General features: G+C 43.6%; 2 protein-coding genes across 2 annotated transcripts in view; one reads left to right on the forward strand and one right to left on the reverse strand.

Moving 5' to 3' along the window:
- Positions 1–8,284: 8,284 nt before the first annotated feature.
- On the reverse strand, positions 8,285–10,127 carry LOC130374989 (serotriflin-like). The gene is made up of 6 exons (XM_056581973.1): positions 10,043–10,127; positions 9,672–9,762; positions 9,237–9,379; positions 8,985–9,079; positions 8,666–8,748; positions 8,285–8,412 (listed from the first exon to the last, which is right to left on the reverse strand). Exons 1-6 carry the CDS (start codon positions 10,052–10,054, stop codon positions 8,285–8,287), a joined length of 552 nt encoding a protein of 183 aa, XP_056437948.1. The 5' UTR covers positions 10,055–10,127.
- A 5,917-nt stretch (positions 10,128–16,044) lies between these two features.
- si:dkey-12h9.6 (macoilin-2) overlaps positions 16,045–20,000 on the forward strand; it is a 10,573-nt gene continuing 6,617 nt past the window's right edge. Inside the window, exons 1-5 of the mRNA XM_056581198.1 lie at positions 16,045–16,243; positions 17,772–17,913; positions 18,023–18,149; positions 19,242–19,365; positions 19,845–20,000. The exon at positions 19,845–20,000 is cut by the window's right edge and continues 23 nt beyond it. Coding sequence (XP_056437173.1) covers positions 16,167–16,243; positions 17,772–17,913; positions 18,023–18,149; positions 19,242–19,365; positions 19,845–20,000 — 626 coding nt within the window. The 5' untranslated portion in view covers positions 16,045–16,166. The remainder of the gene's footprint in view (positions 16,244–17,771; positions 17,914–18,022; positions 18,150–19,241; positions 19,366–19,844) is intronic.

The following is a 20,000-nucleotide window of genomic DNA, read 5'->3' on the forward strand; positions in this document are numbered from 1 at the left end:
GCTTAACTGAGGCCTTTTTGCAGCTGGCTGATTGGTGTTCAGTTTTGGAAGAAAGTGTTTTAAGGTGTGTAAGTAAGTATTCTCAATTAACCAATGTGTTTAGGATTTTGAATAGATGTGTTTTCCCAATGGCTCAATGAGACGTCCTTTTTGAATTATGTGTCTTATGTATGAAATAGTGTGTAGTGTGCAGGTGCAAGTGTGTTGCAGAAAGGAGCAAGTGTGTTGCACAATTGCAACTAAAGTGCAAAGCAGCGCTTTTGTTTAAGGAATGGTTACATGTGTTTAAGGTATAGAAACAAAAACTTCAAGTTGTGTTGCTTTGGTCTAAGCATGTGTCTATAGTGTTCAAGCAATCGAAAAAAACTGTAGAGTGAAAATTAAAGCTGCGAATATTAAAGTGTAATTGATGAATATGGACACACTGTGACAAATATTCTAATTGGTGTCTATGATATTATTGGAATGCATGCATTCATTCAATTAGAGGGTTAAAAGTGATCTGTGTTTTTTACCATGAAATGATTGTGTAACTACTGTAGTCCAGCCTTTCCAGCTGTTCACCATCCGGTAACGGGGGAGTCCTCTCCGGCCCGACCTTTACCTGATCGAGGAGCAAGCCACCTGCCCACCACAGCTTCAGTGGGAATGAGAAACCTCCTTCATTCTCCATGGATATCAACAGAGTACAAGTACTTTGCTTATGGTGGCAAAGTAACCTTATTAGTACAGACATGATAGATCATTAACTTCCAGTCTATTCAGTCCAGAAGAATGAATGCTGTCAGCCTTGGTGCAACTGGGAACGTGGAAACGTAACACAGGTGTAAACTGTTGCAATTTTTTTCCCGAAATATAGAAAACAAGGAAACGCAGAAAGCGAAAGGGTTCTGGGCACATGTGCCAACAACAGTTTGTTGTTGGCACATGTGCTCAGTATTGACTCAACCATCCCCTTCACCTGGATCTGTACCGAGTCCCAAAGGCACCCATGTTCAGGCAACCGAGATGTTGTCTAAGCCTCTGTGTCGGATATGCAACACAGCTGCTGCAACTGGCTTAATGTAAAAGGTGGTGGAGGAGTGTTTATGAGACGATTTTGTGTAGAGCTCTGGGACCTTTCCGTGCTCCCACACATAGAAAATTCTTTCTTTACTTTCAAGTTTCCTGTAATGATGACGATAACCCAAGCAAAGGATCCCAGGATGCTGCTAGCTAGAAATATGCATGATGGCATCCATTGTGAATTGTAACAGAAATAGTGCTGAAACTGAGTCCTCAAATAAATTTCGGCAAAACTTAACACAAATATGATATGCGGAAACTGTGGTTCTATTTAATGATACACGCAATACATTATAAACATTGTTTCTTATCAGTATTGCATGCATTATCGTTATCGACTTGTGTTCCTAATATGCATGTGTCCCCCCGTTAATATACATTGCCATGGCCTGTATTATGCTTTACGTGTTTAGTTTGCGTGCGTTTAAACAGATAGACGCACACACACGCGCCCGCATTCACTAATTATTGGACACGTACACAAACGCACGCCCGCATTAATTCATTACTTTTAACACTCACTCGCAGTAAAACAATGTTTTCTCACGATCAAATACTCATCAATCCTAAAAGTTATGGCCATGTACACGATGTCTGTGTCAAGAAAATATGTGTTCACGTGGCGGAGGAGGGAAAAGAATGCTCTGCGCCAGTTGCAAACTAGCAACGACACATGCGCCAGTGAGAAAGTCAATTGCGCCGGAGGCAAGTTAGGGCCCTATATCTATTTGAAATGAACAGACTATTATACGATGATGAACAGATGCCAGAGAAACCCAAGAATGAACAGCATTACATCAAAGCGTTTTGGGCGTAAAAGGCCATGACTGACACGTGACGTCATGCTTCCCCTCTAAACCCAGCCTCCCTGGCTAATTGCTTTATCTAGTGGCGCTGGCCTCTTTAAATGGCGGCGCTGTAATTGAGGGTGCTCACCGCACCCTTTCCTCAACGTGGCCCCACACGGCAATCAACCTGCCCGCGTTATCACTGCATCTCACTAGAAACTGGAATGATTGGACCTCCACCCAGGACTTCCCTCGGTACTGGGACAACAAGGCAGAGGAGGAAGGGGGAAAAAAGAGAAGAAGAAGGAGGAGAAACAGAAACATCCTGGCTCCTTTAATGCACAGGATATGGGCCGGATCGCTCTAAGACATGTCGGCTGAGAAGAGAAGAATGGACAGAATATGAGATGACATGTCACGCAAGAGCAGATGGTCGTTAGGGAGGCTGGACATAAGTGTGTAAGGTTGGATTGACGTGACTCGCTCTTGTTGACCCTCTGTGAGCGTGCATATAAGTGGGCACGGCAACAAAGAATACAGGTTTTGCATCTTTCAATAACGACATCAAAGAGTTTGCCGCCAACCGGAAAAGATGTAGCATTTACAAGCAATTCCCTGATTATGGCTAATCATTTTTGGTGCATGAGACCGAATTTGTGTTTTCTTAAATGCATCTTTAACTGTTGGAATGTTTAGCCACATGTTAGATATTAGGGGGCCTCTCTAATCATGCATCTACACTATTTAGCTGTTCCCACTTATTCAGTTTGGACACGGCTGGGGAAACATGTGCTTTTCCGAGCGAGAGTGGCTATAGAAGGGAAACTGTTTAGTGTAAGGATAAACAAAGCCCTGGGTTTTAAGGGTAGCTTCAAATGCCTCGAGCAGAAATGTAATCACCCCATGCAGCCACCTTCATTGGAGTGTGTGTGTGAGAACTACAGGGACGATTGCATATTTTCATTTGAGTATCTAGAGTATCTTAATTTGCATCTATTTTTGCTACTACTGTTATTATTATTATTATAATTGTAACTCATATTATATTAAGAGATCCTTTATCTAAGGATATAGATGCATCTGTTTAAAGTCATAGAGTAGCTATGGTTTGCATAGCCTGGGACATAGCGTGCTAACATATGCACGATAATCCTACACATTAAGTTGGAACGTTTCCTTCATCCAACGTCATAATTTAGTACAAACTCCCATACCCCAGAAGGCACTGGGGCTGTCCCTTATAGGCTCTGGAGGGGTGAGTTACTGACCCTTGCACGACCAGGCCATTCCTGAGTGAAGCAATGCTTATGGATTATATTGCTGCAGCTGTACGACAGCATCTAATGGCAGACAGACTGAACGTGGACAAGGAGCAAGAAAATGAAGGAATACTCCCTTCCTCCCGTTCCTTTTGTGTCGACGGCAGGCCTGGCAAACGTCTGTGTCGGATTACCGCAGCGGCAGTGAAAAAGCAGATGCAAGGGGGCCCCTTCAACTTTTTATTTTTTCATATTATCAGGGCGGGGTTGGTGTGGTTAATAATGGAGAAAATAAAAGAGAAAATAATATGCACTCATGCAATATTTATTTGTAGGGTGTCATGGCCTCTCTTGTGTATATATATGTGAGTGTGTGTGTGTGTGTTTGTGTGTGGTGTGTGTGTGTGTGTGTGTATGTGTGTGTGTGTGTGTGTGTGTGTGTGTGTGTGTGTGTGTGTGTGTGTGTGTGTGTGTGTGTGTGTGTGTGTGTGTGTGTGTGTGTGTGTGTGTGTGTGTGTGTGTGTGTGTGTGTGTGTGCGTGCGTGCGTGCGTACGTGTGTGTGTCTAGCTATGTGTGCTCGTGTGTCGAAGAGACTGAGAGAGTGAGAACTCGTTCCCTACATATGAAATAAAAATGATTATCTTATTGAAAGATTATCTTATTGATTGAACACACCTTTTGTGACCAAGTATTAATTTACAAACCGGGCAAGAGTCATTGCTTACAATTAGTGAATTTGCACATGCAATTTCTGAAGTTATGAAAAACCCAATCTGACATTTCTTCATTATTAAAACAATACAATTTGACATATTGTGAGACAAACAACCTGAGGCCTGCAGCCTCCTGAACCATGTCCTCCTGCTGTAGGCCTCAGTTGGTATGTCGTTTATGTTGAGCAGAACTGTGCCAACATACTGTACTTCCTAGGTTGTGTGGTCATTACAGGAACCTAAACTTGAACTTGAGGTCCCCTAGTGTGAAAGTGAGATTCCAGACATCCATCTTTGGTGTTTCGGTTGAGCTCATAGATCTGTCTCCCTCCAGGGATCAGATAATAAACTATGTTCTCACGATCAGCGACTATAGAAATCCCATGTCAAAAAATGCAATCATTTTCTTTTCAAACAGGCATTCCGCCTCAGTCCGTTTAGATAGACTTTACAGTAATAGGTTCAATGTGGTCCGAAAAGGAAGACCGTTTGTGTGAGGGGTACCCACGTATTGCTACGTACAGATCTGAGGCGACGGGTGTGTACAATAAGAAGCATTTTCCCACATAACTTCCATCCTGTTTTTTTAAAGGAGTGAAAGTGACCTTTCACTCTCACATTGAGTTTATGTATACATTTATCTGTGTGTGTGTGTGTGTGTGTGTGTGTGTGTGTGTGTGTGTGTGTGTGTGTGTGTGTGTGTGTGTGTGTGTGTGTGTGTGTGTGTGTTTGTGTGTGTGTGTGTGTGTGTTTGTGTGTGTGTGTACTGTGAATGCATGTGTGTTTATACTGTGTGTGCGTGCATTTGTGTTTGTGTGTATGTACAGTTTGTGTGTGTGTGTGTGTTTGTGGGCATGTGTGTGCGCATGAGTGTGTGTTTGTGTGTTTGTTTGCGTGCATGTGTGTGTTTGCGTGCATGTGTGTGTGCATGTGTGTGTTTTTGTGTGTGTGTTTATGAGCATGTGTGTGTACATGTGCGTGTGTTTGTGTGTTTGTTTGTGGACATGTGTATGTTAGTGTGTTGGTGTTTCTGTGTGTGCGTGTGCATGTACATGTGTTTGTGTGTCTGCATGTGTGTGCGTGTGTGTGTGTATGTGTGTGTGATGGGAAGGGGGTGTTTCTGTTATTGTAGGAGCTCTTGACAGTGCTCCTTCGGGGGTTCGATGACAGCTTTAGAGGGGCGCTGGGGAGTGTTTGGAGGTCCTAAAGGTTCTGTTATTCTGCACCTAGACACAGTGAATGGAAGGAAGCAGGACTGCGCCAGGGGGCAGGTCCTCACCTCCAACAATAGACATCCTTGATGGACGCTCGTAGGATCACCTTCTCGTCTGACTCGTTGGACTCTCGTTGGGCCCGAGAGCCGCACTGTAGTGCATCAACGTGTCCAGAAAGGTTCCACTTCGCCCACAATCCTATCTTTGTTTCTCTAATCTCCCTCTAATCACTTTATAACACAAAAGATGCTTGATTCTGACCGACAACATGGGTCAGCATCTTAATTTGAACCGTGATGAGATAAGATGTGTTCACCTTTCTTGTCAGTTCCCTATAATTACATACGTTGTGGATGTATGCCATCTCGTGCAATCCAAAGTGACAAACATAATTAGCGCATATTTTGATGGTGGACAACAACTTTAATAACATGAAGGTGCTAGCTAAATGCCAAATGGATGTACATATAGGTCACAATGCGTTTGCTGGTACTCTGCATGAGCATAACATATATATGCAATGTAGTCTGTGCTGTGCTAATTACCCGTCCACCATCCTGTCTGTGTCTCTCTATGGACCCTCCATGGGAAGAGATAAACCCTCAGACTAAATCAAACGTCTTTCAGCCCGCAGACAGATGAGCAGATAGCGTCGAGAGGCCCTGCATGCCATCTCATCTCATAGTGGAGCCTGTCTTCAGTCTCCGCCGGCCTGTACACGCACACAACCAGCTGTCCTGCTGCTCTGTGCCATGTTCAGACCCAGGACCTCATTACTACTTGGTAGCAATGACAACAGAAGTAGTGCTTCTGCAGCAACTCAATGGTTCAACCCCCATGTATTCAAAGTTAAAAAACCGGAGAGTATACAGTAGGCCTTCTACAGGCCTGCTACAATAGGCCTGCTACAGTAAGCCTGCTACAGTAGGCCTGCTACAGTAGGCCTGCTACAGTAGGCCTGCTACAGTAAGCCTGTTACAGTAGGCCTGCTACAGTAAGCCTGCTACAGTAGGCCTGCTACAGTAGGCCTGCTACAGTAAGCCTGCTACAGTAGGCCTGCTACAGTAGGCCTGCTACAGTAAGCCTGCTACAGTAGGCCTGCTACAGTAAGCCTGCTACAGTAGGCCTGCTACAGTAAGCCTGCTACAGTAGGCCTGCTATAGTAGGCCTGCTACAGTAGGCCTTCTACAATAGGCCTGCTACAGTAGGCCTGCTACAGTAGGCCTGCTACAATAGGCCTGCTACAGTAGGCCTGCTACAGTAAGCCTGCTACAGTAGGCCTGCTGGTGTGAGATGAAGCCGGCTCTGTGGGCTAACATGTGCCGCAATGCTCCGGGCCGATAAGCCTTGCGGGGCCACATGGCCGGGGCCGGGGCTTATCATGCAGTGCCAGACAAAGAGGCCCTCTGCTATCTCTCAGGGAAAAAAAACAGAGTTTTATCTGCCGTCGACAAGGGAGGGACACTTAACTCTGAGCTAACGAAACCGAAGTCTCCCTGAGTCTTTCTTGTCCCCTTCCTCAGGGATAAACTCTGGTCGGTTCAGAGCACCCTGGCACAGACTGTTTCTCTCTTTGGGTTTGTGTTTGGGACGGACTGACGCAGTTACGTCTTCCTCCACTGTTTCCTTGAGCGTCTCTTTGTTATTGTCGCTGAGCTCCAGGGGGGCGGTTGTAACGGCAGGTTGCTTCCACTCTGGGAGCCAGGCCGCTCGCTTGCCAAGAGTCCAGCCGCAGTGTTTATTTAAAAGAGTAATTGGCGCATTATCACATGGAAAGCAAACTAAATTAAACACAATAGCGTGCGTGTGGTGATTCAGGGGATAGGAAATCAGAGATGAGGTGTAGAGTGAAGAGCCCACAAGCCAGAATAATTCTTAGTTCAAGGGTGAGAAATGGATGCTGGCTGGGATGTGTAAATAAATGTATGTTGGATACATTTATTCAATGAGACCATGCAAAGACTTCACCACAAGACCACAGCTTTTGCCCAAAAACACAACAAAAGTCCAGTTGAATTTGGACACATAAATCTTCCTTACACAAAATTACACCTCATCTTTAGGCAACTGCATTAAAACATAGAAACAAGAAAACAAGGGAGTTCCAAATATCATTAAAAAATATATCAAAAGGATGATAGGGGATTAGGCACACACCAGAAACACCGGAGAGCCAGAAAAGATATTCCGAATCAACATGCCAGTAAGGGAGGAAGTGTCTGGGTGTTTCTGTGGATGTGTGTGTGTGTGTGTGTTTCTGTGTGTTTTCTCGTTTGTGGTGTGTGTGTGTGTGTGTGTGTGTGTGTGTGTGTGTGTGTGTGTGTGTGTGTGTGTGTGTGTGTGTGTGTGTGTGTGTGTGTGTGTGTGTGTGTGTGTGTGTGTGTGTGTGTGTGTGTGTGGGGGGGGGGGGGGAGACATTATGTGGGGAAACACTATGGTTGATGAGGTCGATCCATGCTGAGGCTGCCAGAGCCACGGTTCATCAGTGGGTCCCTCTTCCTCTTATGGGACACATCTTGGACATTTTTAATGGTTTGTCTCTGCCGTCATTTCATAAGACCGTGAGATTGTGTTCAAAAAGTAATGAAGTACCTTTTAATACGTCCCTCATTTAAGAGTTCACCTAGAATCTGCCTAGCCACCCCACTCCACCCCTCCTACTTATTGTATGTCGTACGTCCTGGCATTTAATCTACGCACTTATTGTGTGTTGCACTTAGTTATAGTGCTTAGTTGTGAAGCATCTCATCCCAGCTATCTTATCCCAGCTATCTACGTTGTGTACATGCAAAGTGTTAACCTAGCGATTGTTAATCCTTGGCACTTGGATTTATGAACATCCTGACTACCATAGATTGTTTCTCTTTCTTCTGACAGAGGAACTTACTGTATGTTGCTTCGGATAAAAGTGTCCTTGAATGTTGGATAAAATGCCTTGCATGTAAATGTAAATGTCACGCAGACGTCCTCCGGAGACCCGGGGAGGAGCACCTGTACCGCCCTCCCCATCAAAAACCTCCCCATCAAAGTGGGGAAGAAGACATTAGGCACTGCTGCTTACAACCCACACGTTTATTTCATTTGAATTTATTTAATAATTTCATCATATCAGAATCATTTAAAAGGTTGAACATGTGGCCAAATCACAATCTAAATGGATGAGGTTCCATTGACCATGCTAATCGTGGTTCACAGCATAGCTAGGAATGGAAGAACTCTTCTTATGGGTGATTCTTCACCATGATCATTTGATCAGATTGGCGCATTTGCAGGTGGCTGGGCACCAGGAGGCCACCTGCCTGTGGCCGCAGCCCCACTGCTGCGCCAGGTACGCACAGTTACTGTACTGATCAGTATGGGGACAGGGGTTGGCTGTGGCAGACACACAGAGAGAGAGAGGGATAGAGAGAGCAATGGTTACATGGGGACTGTGACAGATAGGACAGCATGCACATGGTGAACATCAGGGAAGGTCCATGATTGATTCACATAAAGGTTTGTGATCAGTCAGCCTGGGGACACGACCATAGGCTTGTATAAACTGGAGATGGCTTAATGGAGCTGAGGGGAGGTAGTGTGTTGGTGTGTGTGTGTGCGGCGGCCAGGGGTTGCCTCGGCCACTTACTGCACAGTTTATCGTCACAGTCATTGGGACAATCTCCGCAAGTGGGTCCGGAATTGTATGGCAGGGCAAACCCGTAGTTCCCGCTGTGACGTAGGCAAAGGATATCATGCATTAAACCTCACTGAAAGACCGCTGGAAATCAGTTGACCATCTACTCTGCAACCGATGGATTCATAGAACTGTCAAAGCGGATGGTTTATATTGAAGGTCCTGTTTGAGTCTATCTATCTGTTATATCGGAGAGTCTACACAAAGTACAATATGAACATTTCATAGAGGGCAAAGAATTCAAATTGGAATATGACAACTTGGTGCTTACGCTGGGCAGTAATGGCAGACGAAGAAGTACTTCTTCTCGGCGTTGGGGCAGTAAGCCATCCCACAGCCGATCACGTTGGACCGGTACCACACAACCTGTCCGCAGAGAAGGAAAACAGCAAATGATCGTCTCCATGGCAATTTCCTATTTTTCAGTAGTATTTGACTCGAGGTATCTCTAAACGGAGGCACAACAGAGGGTAGGGGGATTCAACGAAGGACTGCGAAGGGGAATGAACAGAAGCTGGGACACCTGGGTGTAATGTCCGACATCTCGTCCGTTGTAGGATCCGACACCGTACTTCCAGTCCTGCACCTCGTTGTACCAGGCCTGGATGGAGTTGGTCCAGCTGGTTTTATAGCTGGTCATGGCGAGGTTCTCACCACAGTCACTGGCTGCAGGTGGAGAAAGACAGGGATATAGGAGAGGATTCCTTCAAAGGGGAGTTTGAGATGCTACCTTTGTAGCATTTAAAAAATTGCAATTTACAGGTCTTCTGATCTTTGTCAAACCTCTTGTGGATGCGGTTCATCTAACCAATCACATTGTAGAGCTTGGTTCTTGTAGAGCACATATTCTCAAATACAGAGCAGTGCGCCACAGTACCGACCTTTCAATACACATAATGTGCACAGAGGACAGCATGCAAGGACAGCTTCCAAGAGTATCAATCCAGGTTGTGCTTACTGCTGATCTGTCTGAAGGCTTCAGTGCTGTGCTTCATGGAGCAGGTGTCGGCCCATTGCTGAGCGTGGGCTGCAGCCTCGCTGCTCCATGTCTTTGTGTGTGTGTTTTTGTGTTGTGCGCGTGTGTGTTTTTGTGTGGGGAGGAAGAAGACAAAGGGTCAGCTGATTCCTCCACTGGACATGCTACATCACCACCACAGTTTCGCAAAAATTCCGGGGCCAATCCAGTAAGAGAAGAGGTCCAAGAAAGCGTTCATTTGTAAAGAAAACAATGTAAACACTGAAGGACAAACAAACACTGATGTCCCATGAATGTTGCGTTGGGCGCTTTGGGTCCACATTGACAGCGTGGACGTGCAGCGCGGGGTTTACCATCTTCAGCATGTTGCTGGCGGTCGGCTGGACTCCTCTCCTCAGGGCGTTGTGCTTCTCCACGATCTCCTCCTGCTCTGAGGGCCACAACCACACGGGGGAAGAGCAAAGACCAATACATTAAGTGTGCAATTCAGACATGGATACAAAAGTGGTTGCGCTGTTGAAAGGACGATGATCCCTGAAGCACACAGGGCTGATCAGAGACCGGCGGGCCGCACTCACCTGCCTTCGGGCGGGGAGACACCAGTGAAGAAAAGAGAAGGACAGAAAGAGTCGTTACTTTGGAGATAAGTCAACGGTGGCCATAGAGATACCGAAATTGATGATGTAAAAACGCCATCATATGCCATTAGTAGTTTGAATAACTGAATGAAGTGAGGCTTACAGTAGTGGCGGCCACTGCGGTGGTGCTGGGCACCTGCAAGGCCAGGAGACCACAAGCGCACAGGAAGGCAAAGGTGTACATCTTCATGGTTGACTGCAGAGACGTCCACTGACACAGGTTATATAGCCAAACAACACGCACAAACGCACACACACAAACGCACACATTCAATGTGCCTTGTTTGTTGCCTATGGAGGCTTATGTGTACTTGACAAACAATAAATATCATTCTTGTATGCGAGTGGACATTCGGTTGGGTGTGGGGCTGAGAGAGGAAACATATTTGAGATTAGTGATAGTGCTTTGACATATACATACTGACATATGTGTCTAAGTCCCCATGCACTTAAAAAGGTAACTCGCATTATGGCAACACAATCTATCATACATTTTCCAAAAAGTATGTTTCCATGTAGACCAGGTTCCCCACCAGACCAAGATAACCAAACCAATGATTATATTCAACCTCTGTCTCTGTATATATTGATATATAAACAGCTATAAACTTCCTTCAGGGCAATATTTGCAGCACACAATATTTGCAGAAGTTGTTTACTGGTTAGAGAAGTGAGGGCATTAGTCTTCGACTAACAAGTTTCCATCTTCTTGAAACAGGATCCTCTTTATCAGACAGGACATAGGCAAGAATCTCCCAGACATATATGCTGGTACATTAACAAGAGCATGTGAGGTATTTTCACGTAAACAGACGACCGCCACTGTTTACGTGAAAACACTGCTACTACTGTGAGCAATGCCCTTCTTCAGAAAGCACCGCTAAACCCAACGCCTTTTTGACTGTTGAGTGTTCCTTTCGCTCCCAGCTTTAGACCGATATATTAGACGGCTTTGAATCCTCCATTCTGTCATTTACAGCATTCTACGGTTGGTTGTTTCTGAATAGAAGACCACTGCTATGAATAATAAACTGTTGGCATTTCCAACCGTAGATTCAAACATCCTATTGTACGTACTACTATACGAATTTGATTATTCAACAGACTGACAGATTATCTTCATTTTTTTCCGACGATAAAATAATCTTTAGAAAAAATTACATTTTGGGTCAGATTATCAAACGCGCCGTTTTGGTGTCTGTAGCTTTAATGCAAATGAGGAGGAGAGAGGCGAGTCAAGTATGTATTATTTGTTCTATCTATCTTGTAAAAAAAATCTTGGCATTCAGTCTGTGGAAACAAAGGAAGAGTTTCATTGCACAACTGAGAACGTCTCATTTATGCATATGACAATAAACACTTTGAATTGAATTGAATTGAAGGAGGAGGGTGGGGGTGTGGCCCAGAGCAGCTTGCTTCCACGGTACGAGGCGCACACAGCCTTTTGCAGTGTTCTGTAAATATTCTAGAATACTCTGGGTGCTCCGGCAGGAGTCCTTGAGCTCTATATCTAAATAATGTCATATTATACATAGATATCTATATCATATAATTAGTCAGTTTAACGCGTTATTATTTTTTATCGCGCGATTAACGCTCTTTTGGCTTGGCAAACATTGTCGTTTTTTCACCTGCTGTCTAGCAACAACTAGTCACGTTAGAAAACTACAAGCACCATACCGGATCTAGCTACACCGGAAACAAAACAACAAGCACGCCGCACAAACTTGTTGGGGAAAGCAAGGATATGGAGCGGGTGAAAAACTCCTTAAAAGTGTGTTTGTGTGTCACTCTGTTCGAGCCTACACAAGAGTTCAATGTTGTCATTAGCAGTTACTCCACTCTAAAAATCGACTCGGTTGCGACGTTTACAGTTTGTGATTTTTGCATCTGTTGAGTGAGTGAGGTTGCGGTTGCACAGCTCAGGCTGCCGTCGGTGCTGCAAGGAGCTTTTATAAACGCAATATTGTTATCCCGCAGTAATCAGCCCGACAGCCCCGAAACGTTAACGGCCCATCGGGAATTATCCCGAACGCAAGTTTTTACCACTGGGGGACCATAGGCAGGCTTGGACAACTCATATTATTGTTAGAAAACCTCATAAAGTGAGATTTTCATGCAATGGGACCTTTAATCGATCAAGCTAACAACTGCTGTTATGTACATGAAATTCTTATATATTTTTTAAGTTAAACATCAAAATGTTATACTTTTTGATGACGTTTTCTATTGATGTCTCAATTACTATAGAGCAAAAAAATACATTATATGATATATGAAAAAAAGTAATGATTATCAATATATTAACCACACCTGTGTCTACTTTTGTCTTCTTGGTCAATATGTTCAAATGTCGCCTGATCTTTCCCTCCGAGTGACCTGCTACTGGCAACACGTAGTCCTGTCCCACAAGGGTCCATGGACTTCAGTAAAGAGCTTCCCAGCTGGTTCCACAACTGGTCTGCCACATGACACATTATTATGTGAATGTATATATATAACACGCTTCCATGTTTTGCCAGAGAATCAATGAAAGTCTGACAAATATTTGACCCTTCCTTAACTAGTAATCTAGGTGTCTTTTTATTTCTTTTCTCAGGAATTTCTTTCATTTTCTGCATTCCGATCTAAAATGAATGTAACACAATTACAGGGGTCAATATCGCAGATGGCTGATTATAGTGCTATGTTTCACAGTTCTAATTAAATTAAGGGTAATAGATAATCTAATTGAACAATCAACCAATTACAATTTCATATATGGTTGTGTCAGGAATGACCATGACAACTGTGTCCAAAGAGTCGATGCAGGTAGTCATCGCTTATAAAGCTGACGCACCTACATTTGCCTCATTGCAGGTTGAGGGAAACAGTCTATGTCTGAAGAAGAGGATCCTGTTGCCAGAAGATGGAAACTTGATGAAAGGAATCTGTTGCATTCACTTTCCTGACCAGTGAACAAGTAAACTTATGTGTGCTGCAAATATTGCCCTTAAGGCAGTTTAAAGCTGTCTATGTATTAATATTTGCAAAAAGATATTTGCCTATTCCTGCAATAGGTTTAGGCAAATATATTTACAATTCAGATTCAAATTCAAATTCAAATTCAAATTACTTTATTTTTCCGTTAGGAACTTCAGATGTGGAGGAGCAGCAGGGTGTGTCCATACCCAACAGTACATACAATAAACAAAAGAAAAACATGCACACACTCGCAAACATACACCATCAGCCCTGCAGAAAATAAAAATAAAAATCCTTGCCTAAGCCTAATAAATAAATAGTATTATTACCTCCATAGTGGAGGATGAATAAATAAATAATTTAAAAAGAGGTGTTTGTCTCATTTGTTGAAGGGGACATATTGTGAAAACAACACTTTTCCTTGGATTTGGGGTGTTGTTTTGGGTCTCTGGTGCTCCCACACGCATACAAACTTTGAAAAAAGTCTGTACCTGATTTCTTGAGTGAGATATGCATTTCTGAAAGTACCCCGCCTACAGTTACCAAACGAGCCAGTCAGTAACGGCACCCCCTCCTACGTCGGAAGGGGGCATAGTTGAATATTACCCCCCACTTCCCCATTCCCCTCCAATCAGCATAGCTAAGAATTTTTTTGGACCAGCGGACGAGCAGCTCCGGCGGGGGGAACTCGGCGGCAGCTCAGCTCCGGGAGTACAATCCCTTTCTCTGCCGGCGGCACCGCCGGAGCTGCCGGACTGCCGCCGAAGCTTTGGCGGCAGTCCAGAGGAGGAGACATGGACAAGAAAGGGATGTACTCCCGGAGCTGAGCTGCCGGACTGCCGGACTGCCGCAGAGCTACCCCCGCCAGACTTTTCAGCTCCCGGAGGACACCCGCCTGAGCAGCCTGAAAGCTTCGGCGGCAGTTCAGCTTCCGGACTACACTGCCGGAACTGCTGGACTGCCGCCGAAGCTTCGGAGGCGGCCGGACGGCTTCGATGGCGGCCGGACTAGTCCGGCAGCTCCGGTGGTGCCGCCGAAGCTTCGGCGGCCGTCCGGCAGCTCCGGCGAGGGGAGCTCTGTGGCAGTTCGGCATCTTAGCTCCAAGAGTACAATCCCTTTCTCCTCCATGTCGCGGTTCATGGACTTCAGAGAGTCATGGTCAAAGTTCCCTTCCCCCAATTCATCTCAACCATGACTACGAGTCTTTACTTGTTGTAAAAGTGCCAGAGACGTCCGACGCAGTCTTTATGATTCATATTATCATCCGAGGCGCACATAGCTTTTGGCCGTGATATTAGATATAATATTATATAAATCCACATATATCATTATTGTATTATATTATATTATATAGATATAGAGCTCCAGGAGTCCGCAAACGGCAACAATCCCTTCTCCTCCATGCTGTGGTTCAGTCTGACAGCTCATTGGTCAATGGGCAGCAGCTAATTTGCATTAAAGCTACAGACACCAGAAACAAACTGAACAACTGAAACAGAGGGGAATAGTGGTAGGTGAGATATTTTTTTTCCTAAAAGCTATTTCCAGCAAACAGCTTCAAAAACATGTTTTCTGGAACTCAAATACTATGTTGTGAAAACGCAATAATATGTCTCCTTTAACAGAGAAGTTATTTTTAAAACACTCCCTTTGCAGAGAGATGCTTATTTCTATTAACCTTAAAGGGGACATTACTTGTTGTGGAAGTACTAGAGACGTCAGACGAAGTCTTGATGATTCATAATATCATCAGTAGGGATGTGACGCCATGTGCAAAATAGAGCACTTTATGGCAACTAGACAGGGGTTGTATGGGTTAGGAGTGATGGATTGAGTCAACCATTGTTGTCATATCAACGTGATTATGGATTTGAATTTACTGTGAACATTTGCTAGACAGGATCTATATAACTATAGTTCTATGATTGAAAATCAGCAGTGGGGTTTTCACACCTATAGTTCATCACTCTTGAGTCTGAGCACCTATCTACCTAGTCAAGAACACTTCCTACATCCTACAAATGCTTGATGCAATTTCATAAAACCAGAGATGGTATATCCTATAGCTAGAAATATAGGTATTTTTGTATTTATATTTCCAATGTTGTAGACCATTCATTCAGTTAGAACTACCAAAACTCAAATAACAACCTCTGAATTAATTTCTCTTGAAAGCTCCATTGTACCATTGTTGACCATTGTTGAAAGTAAAGATTGGAAGGCATGCATATACTGTATGTTCTGAGTGAGACATGTTTACAATCTGAATATATTGTATTCCATATATATCCTGAATATACCATTCCCATTGGTTTCATGGCCTCCTGCTCTACAACCTTTGTGTGATTTCACTAACATATCAAAGTAAGACCCATACACAGAATAATATAAAATAAATACACTGTAAATAGTCCACATGTTAACTCATACATGAGTTTAGAGAGTTGAATATCCGTTTTGAGAAGGTTCTAACAAACACCAGTGAATCAATCATCAGGTATGTTCAACTAGGTGTACTAACAGCTCATTCAACCAAAGCATAGCCCAGGATTCGACCTATTAATACGTTTCTAGTGTATTCCTATGCATGAACCATTTATTTTTTCGGAACAATTGGCTGTGATTGTTGTGCGTTATCGCTTATAAAGCTAAGGGCCGGGCCTGTTTCTACTGTGGATTGCTCCCATCGCGCGATGAAGGGGTGTAGGTGCACCGAGGCGGGCGCATGCGCAGGCGCGTCCGCTATGGTCAAATCAAGAGGTTTTATTTGTTCCCGGACATCAGGCTGAACATCTTCTCCATAAGGGGATTTTCTTCTATCCTTCAAAACCGCGCTCCGGCGGTGTAAGAGTGCGGAGGAAATTGACAGTAGAAGATGAAGAAACGTTATGTGGATGCCAATAGGCTGAGGAAAATGAAGAAGATGAAATTGACGGAGAAGCTGTCTGAGAGGTAGCGCTGTGTGTGTGTGACGCACCGCAGGGTGCCATTGCTTTTGTTGTGGTGCCGTCTTTGTGTAATCTTCCCATCATGTAGTCTCACCTCAAGACTTGATTTGTCCTGTTGTTGTTTTTCAACCACCCACATCGTATTTCGCATGCATTGAAGCATAACGGTATCATAAATAGGCGTTTGTCACAGGCCTGATGTACAATATTATGATCCACCATAGCCGAGTGTAGGGCGCCTCTTGGTTACTTTATTATGGCATATTGTTGACAGAGAGCTATCGCTGTGTAGGTGTGTTGGTCATCTTCAATCAGAACAGGCTAGCATCACCTCACACTTGAGTAAAGATCTAGACATAAAGAGCCCAACCTCAAATGTTATTGTAAATATACATAGCCACATAGTGATAATTAGGCTGTTATCTTCATCATCATTATTATTGGTTATTTTTGTTGATGACTATAATATAATTTTTATTTGTATTAAGAGGTGGTCTGCCCTTATTGCTATTGTTGTTCTAAAACGAGGCCTTCATGCACTGCTTTTTCATCCATGACATTTATTTTACAGCGTTACAGAAAGCGTCTAGACCCAGTCTAGACTAAAAGCATTTCACACAGAGGAGATCTTTTTTTTTTTTTACAGGTTTTTATCTGTAACAACCCTATGCAATTTAAGTATGCAACATTTTGATCTTTTGTTAGGGTATCATTTGCCTAAATAATTATATTTGACTTATTCAGCCATGGCTATAGGTTTGTATTAATGTTACATCCCAGTAGCGCAGCTCTGTTACAATGGAGCTGTCTGGTGTCGGCCGCGAGATAAAGGGGATAGACGAACAGAGATGTGGCTGGAGACACACTTCGACACCCTTTCCTCTGACTTAAGGCTCCTAGTGATGTGCTCTTCCTTTCTTGCTCTCTGAGATGAATTATTGCCATGGTAACCAAACAAAGAGGCGGCTCCGCGGCGATAGCAGCCTATAGACGAGCCAGAACAAAGGAGAAAAACCCCGGCTCCTGTTTGGCATGCAGTGGGGGACACAATGCATGTGTAATTAACAAATAGCCATTCTCTCCTTGCTTTTCAACGTGGAAACACACTGTAGGCATACACATATTCACTTCCATTCACTTCCATCACATTATTCCACTTCCAGGGTAGTGTGAGTGAACGATGAATACCAAATGTCCTGAAAGACCACGTGTAACACCGATAGTGTGACTGGCTTGTGCTGGCTTGTCTGTCCGCTGTCTTTGTTTGCTTCTGAGATTGTTATTAATGTAGTTATAATTGTTATGGATAAGAGACATATGTTTAGTTTAGAAGTGTTTTGACGAATACATTGTACATTTTTTCTTATAAAATAGATGCCATGCATTCAGGTTTCTAGGCAAGACAAATTTGCAACCCCTGGTTAGGTCTTTACTAAAAGCTACACTAAATATATACGGTGTACAACCTCAACCGTTCAAGGACGAGTTTGACTTAATAATCACACAAACGTTCTCCATCTGAATCCCCCCAGCGCTTACACCTTCCTGAAGTGCATGATGGTGTGGTCTCTGGTGCTGCTGGCCGACTTTGCACTGGAGTTCAGACTGGAATACCTTTGGCCTTGCTGGATGTTTTTCGGGAGCGTGTACACCACCTTCCACTGCTACGGGCTGGTGAGACCCTGCCTTTGTTGTCATCCATCCATGTTGAGGATGAGTTTGTATGTCAGCAGGTGTGAATCAGACGGGTTGAACTAACGTGGACGTCGCTCTCTGTTCCCAGGTCATCTGTGTGGTGTTCGTCTGTGCTGCGTTCACTTTGGATATCTTTTGTTTAATTTTTGTCCCCCTGCACTGGCTGTTTTTTGTGGCCAGTACTTATGTGTTGTTTAACTACATTTGGCACACAGGTGAGTGACATTTATGTTAAAGGTGATTATAAATATTATCTTGCAGCATATATACAGCAAATTACGGTATACACTTTTATTTATCTATGAATTACTTTTATTTTGTATTACATGTATTCATATTATGACTCATCATATATTTAATAGTATTTGTTATTCTAATTTGACCATTTATAGTGAGCTGAAAATGTATAGACTGTAACTCTACTTGGTGTTAGTTTAGCTTAAAATATAAGCATTGTAATAAGTATTATAATACATAGTGTTATGTTGTACGACCAATTTATTTTTGCTATCTTTAAATATGCTTTACTTAACACCAACAATGTGGAGATATCTGTCCCTAAACTGCTCTGATGGTGAACCAGATCGCTCAAACCAAGATACACACACACATTTTTTAATGCAAAATCATGAGAGCATCATGAGGCCTTGCCTTGTGAGACAAATCCTGATCTCCTGGGTTCACATTCAGTTTCTCTCTTCAGTTCAGTGTGACCTCAAGCCCGTTGAGAGCCTCTTCAAAAAAAACATTGTTAGGACCAATCAGCGCCTTGCAGCCTGCCGGCATCAAATAAATGGTGTCCAGGGAAAGTGAAGCAATCTACGCAGCAATAAAAAATGCTTTTCTCAAATAGAATGAATATAAATGTTAAAAGGATTTGGAAAGAGGAAAGAGATCGAGAGCGTATAGATAGGCCATCTGATTGGCTGCCGTTATTTGATAAATACATTTCCGCCCAAGGCCCCAAGGCCAGACTGATATATTGGCCAAACAGAAACTAATTTGGATTGTCTCCCAAGGCTGACACCAAACCCTCTAGGTGTGGATTTAAGAAGTTAGCACATTCTCAGCAAATATTAGCAAACTAGTCTGGACTCTCGACTACTAGTCTAGGCAAATATTTAATTTTTTTTCCGAAATGACTCATTTTCATTTAGTACCTCTTTCACTTCCAAACACTTCAAATGTTTTGGTTTGCCATCCTTAATGAAGTGCCATACTGTCAGGAAGATATTACAGGTTTCATGGTATCCCCTCTTACATACAGTAGGTGTACATTGATGTTTCATATGTTGTTCCCCTTGCAGAGAAGGGCATCTGTATTTCCACAGTGTCCCTGTGGATCCTCCTGGTGTACACAGAGGCTTCCCTTCGACTCAAAGACCTCAAAATCTCCAGTGCTAACCTGTCTCATTTGTTTGCTGCACACTGGTATGTTGTTTCTGTCGATGAACATTGCGTCAAAAAATCCCTGAATGTCTTTATTTGTGGATCACATATGATCATTAAAAACAGCAGACCACTTTTTACAATCAACAAGTTCCATAGGACAATGCCTGTAAAAAGTATTCTTCTTGAGGTTTAAAAATGAGCAATGACCTCTTGCCTTCCAGAATGGAATAATATTAGCATGATTTCTCCAGTGTGCATCATACTTACGCATTGGTTTAAATTGCACACCCCACTACCACCAATCTGATATAAAAATATAGAATATATAGCCATTCGTAATGGATCATCCGAACAGAAAATGCATTATTCTGATGGATCTTGATATCGGAGTAGTTTTTTTCCCACACACAATCAATTTAATGAGAAAGAGAAGTCTCAGAGTGTGAAACGTTCATTTCACAGCAGTGCCTCTCTCTAACCGTATCTCTCCATCTCTCCCTCCCGCGTTCCACGCTCAGCATCGGCTACCCCGTCGTGTATCTGGGCTTCGACGCCACTTGCTACTTCACCAACATCTTCAAGCTGCGCACGCAGAAGGCCGTGCAGAGCGACAACCACTTCCACATGCACCTCCTCCAGCACTCCCTCCCCCAGGGCCTGCAGCTGTACCCCAA

The sequence above is a fragment of the Gadus chalcogrammus genome, chromosome 21, assembly GCF_026213295.1.
Source record: "Gadus chalcogrammus isolate NIFS_2021 chromosome 21, NIFS_Gcha_1.0, whole genome shotgun sequence".
In the NCBI taxonomy this organism is placed as follows: Eukaryota; Metazoa; Chordata; class Actinopteri; order Gadiformes; family Gadidae; genus Gadus; species Gadus chalcogrammus.

What these genes read in the sequence shown, in the direction of transcription:
- LOC130374989 (XM_056581973.1), bottom strand. An exon ending in ATGTCGGACATTACACCCAG is followed by an intron (nt 9,080 to 9,236) that starts GTGTCCCAGCTT and finishes CTCTGCGGACAG; the next exon opens with GTTGTGTGGTACCGGTCCAA. An exon ending in CTGTGACGATAAACTGTGCA is followed by an intron (nt 8,413 to 8,665) that starts GTAAGTGGCCGA and finishes TGTCTGCCACAG; the next exon opens with CCAACCCCTGTCCCCATACT.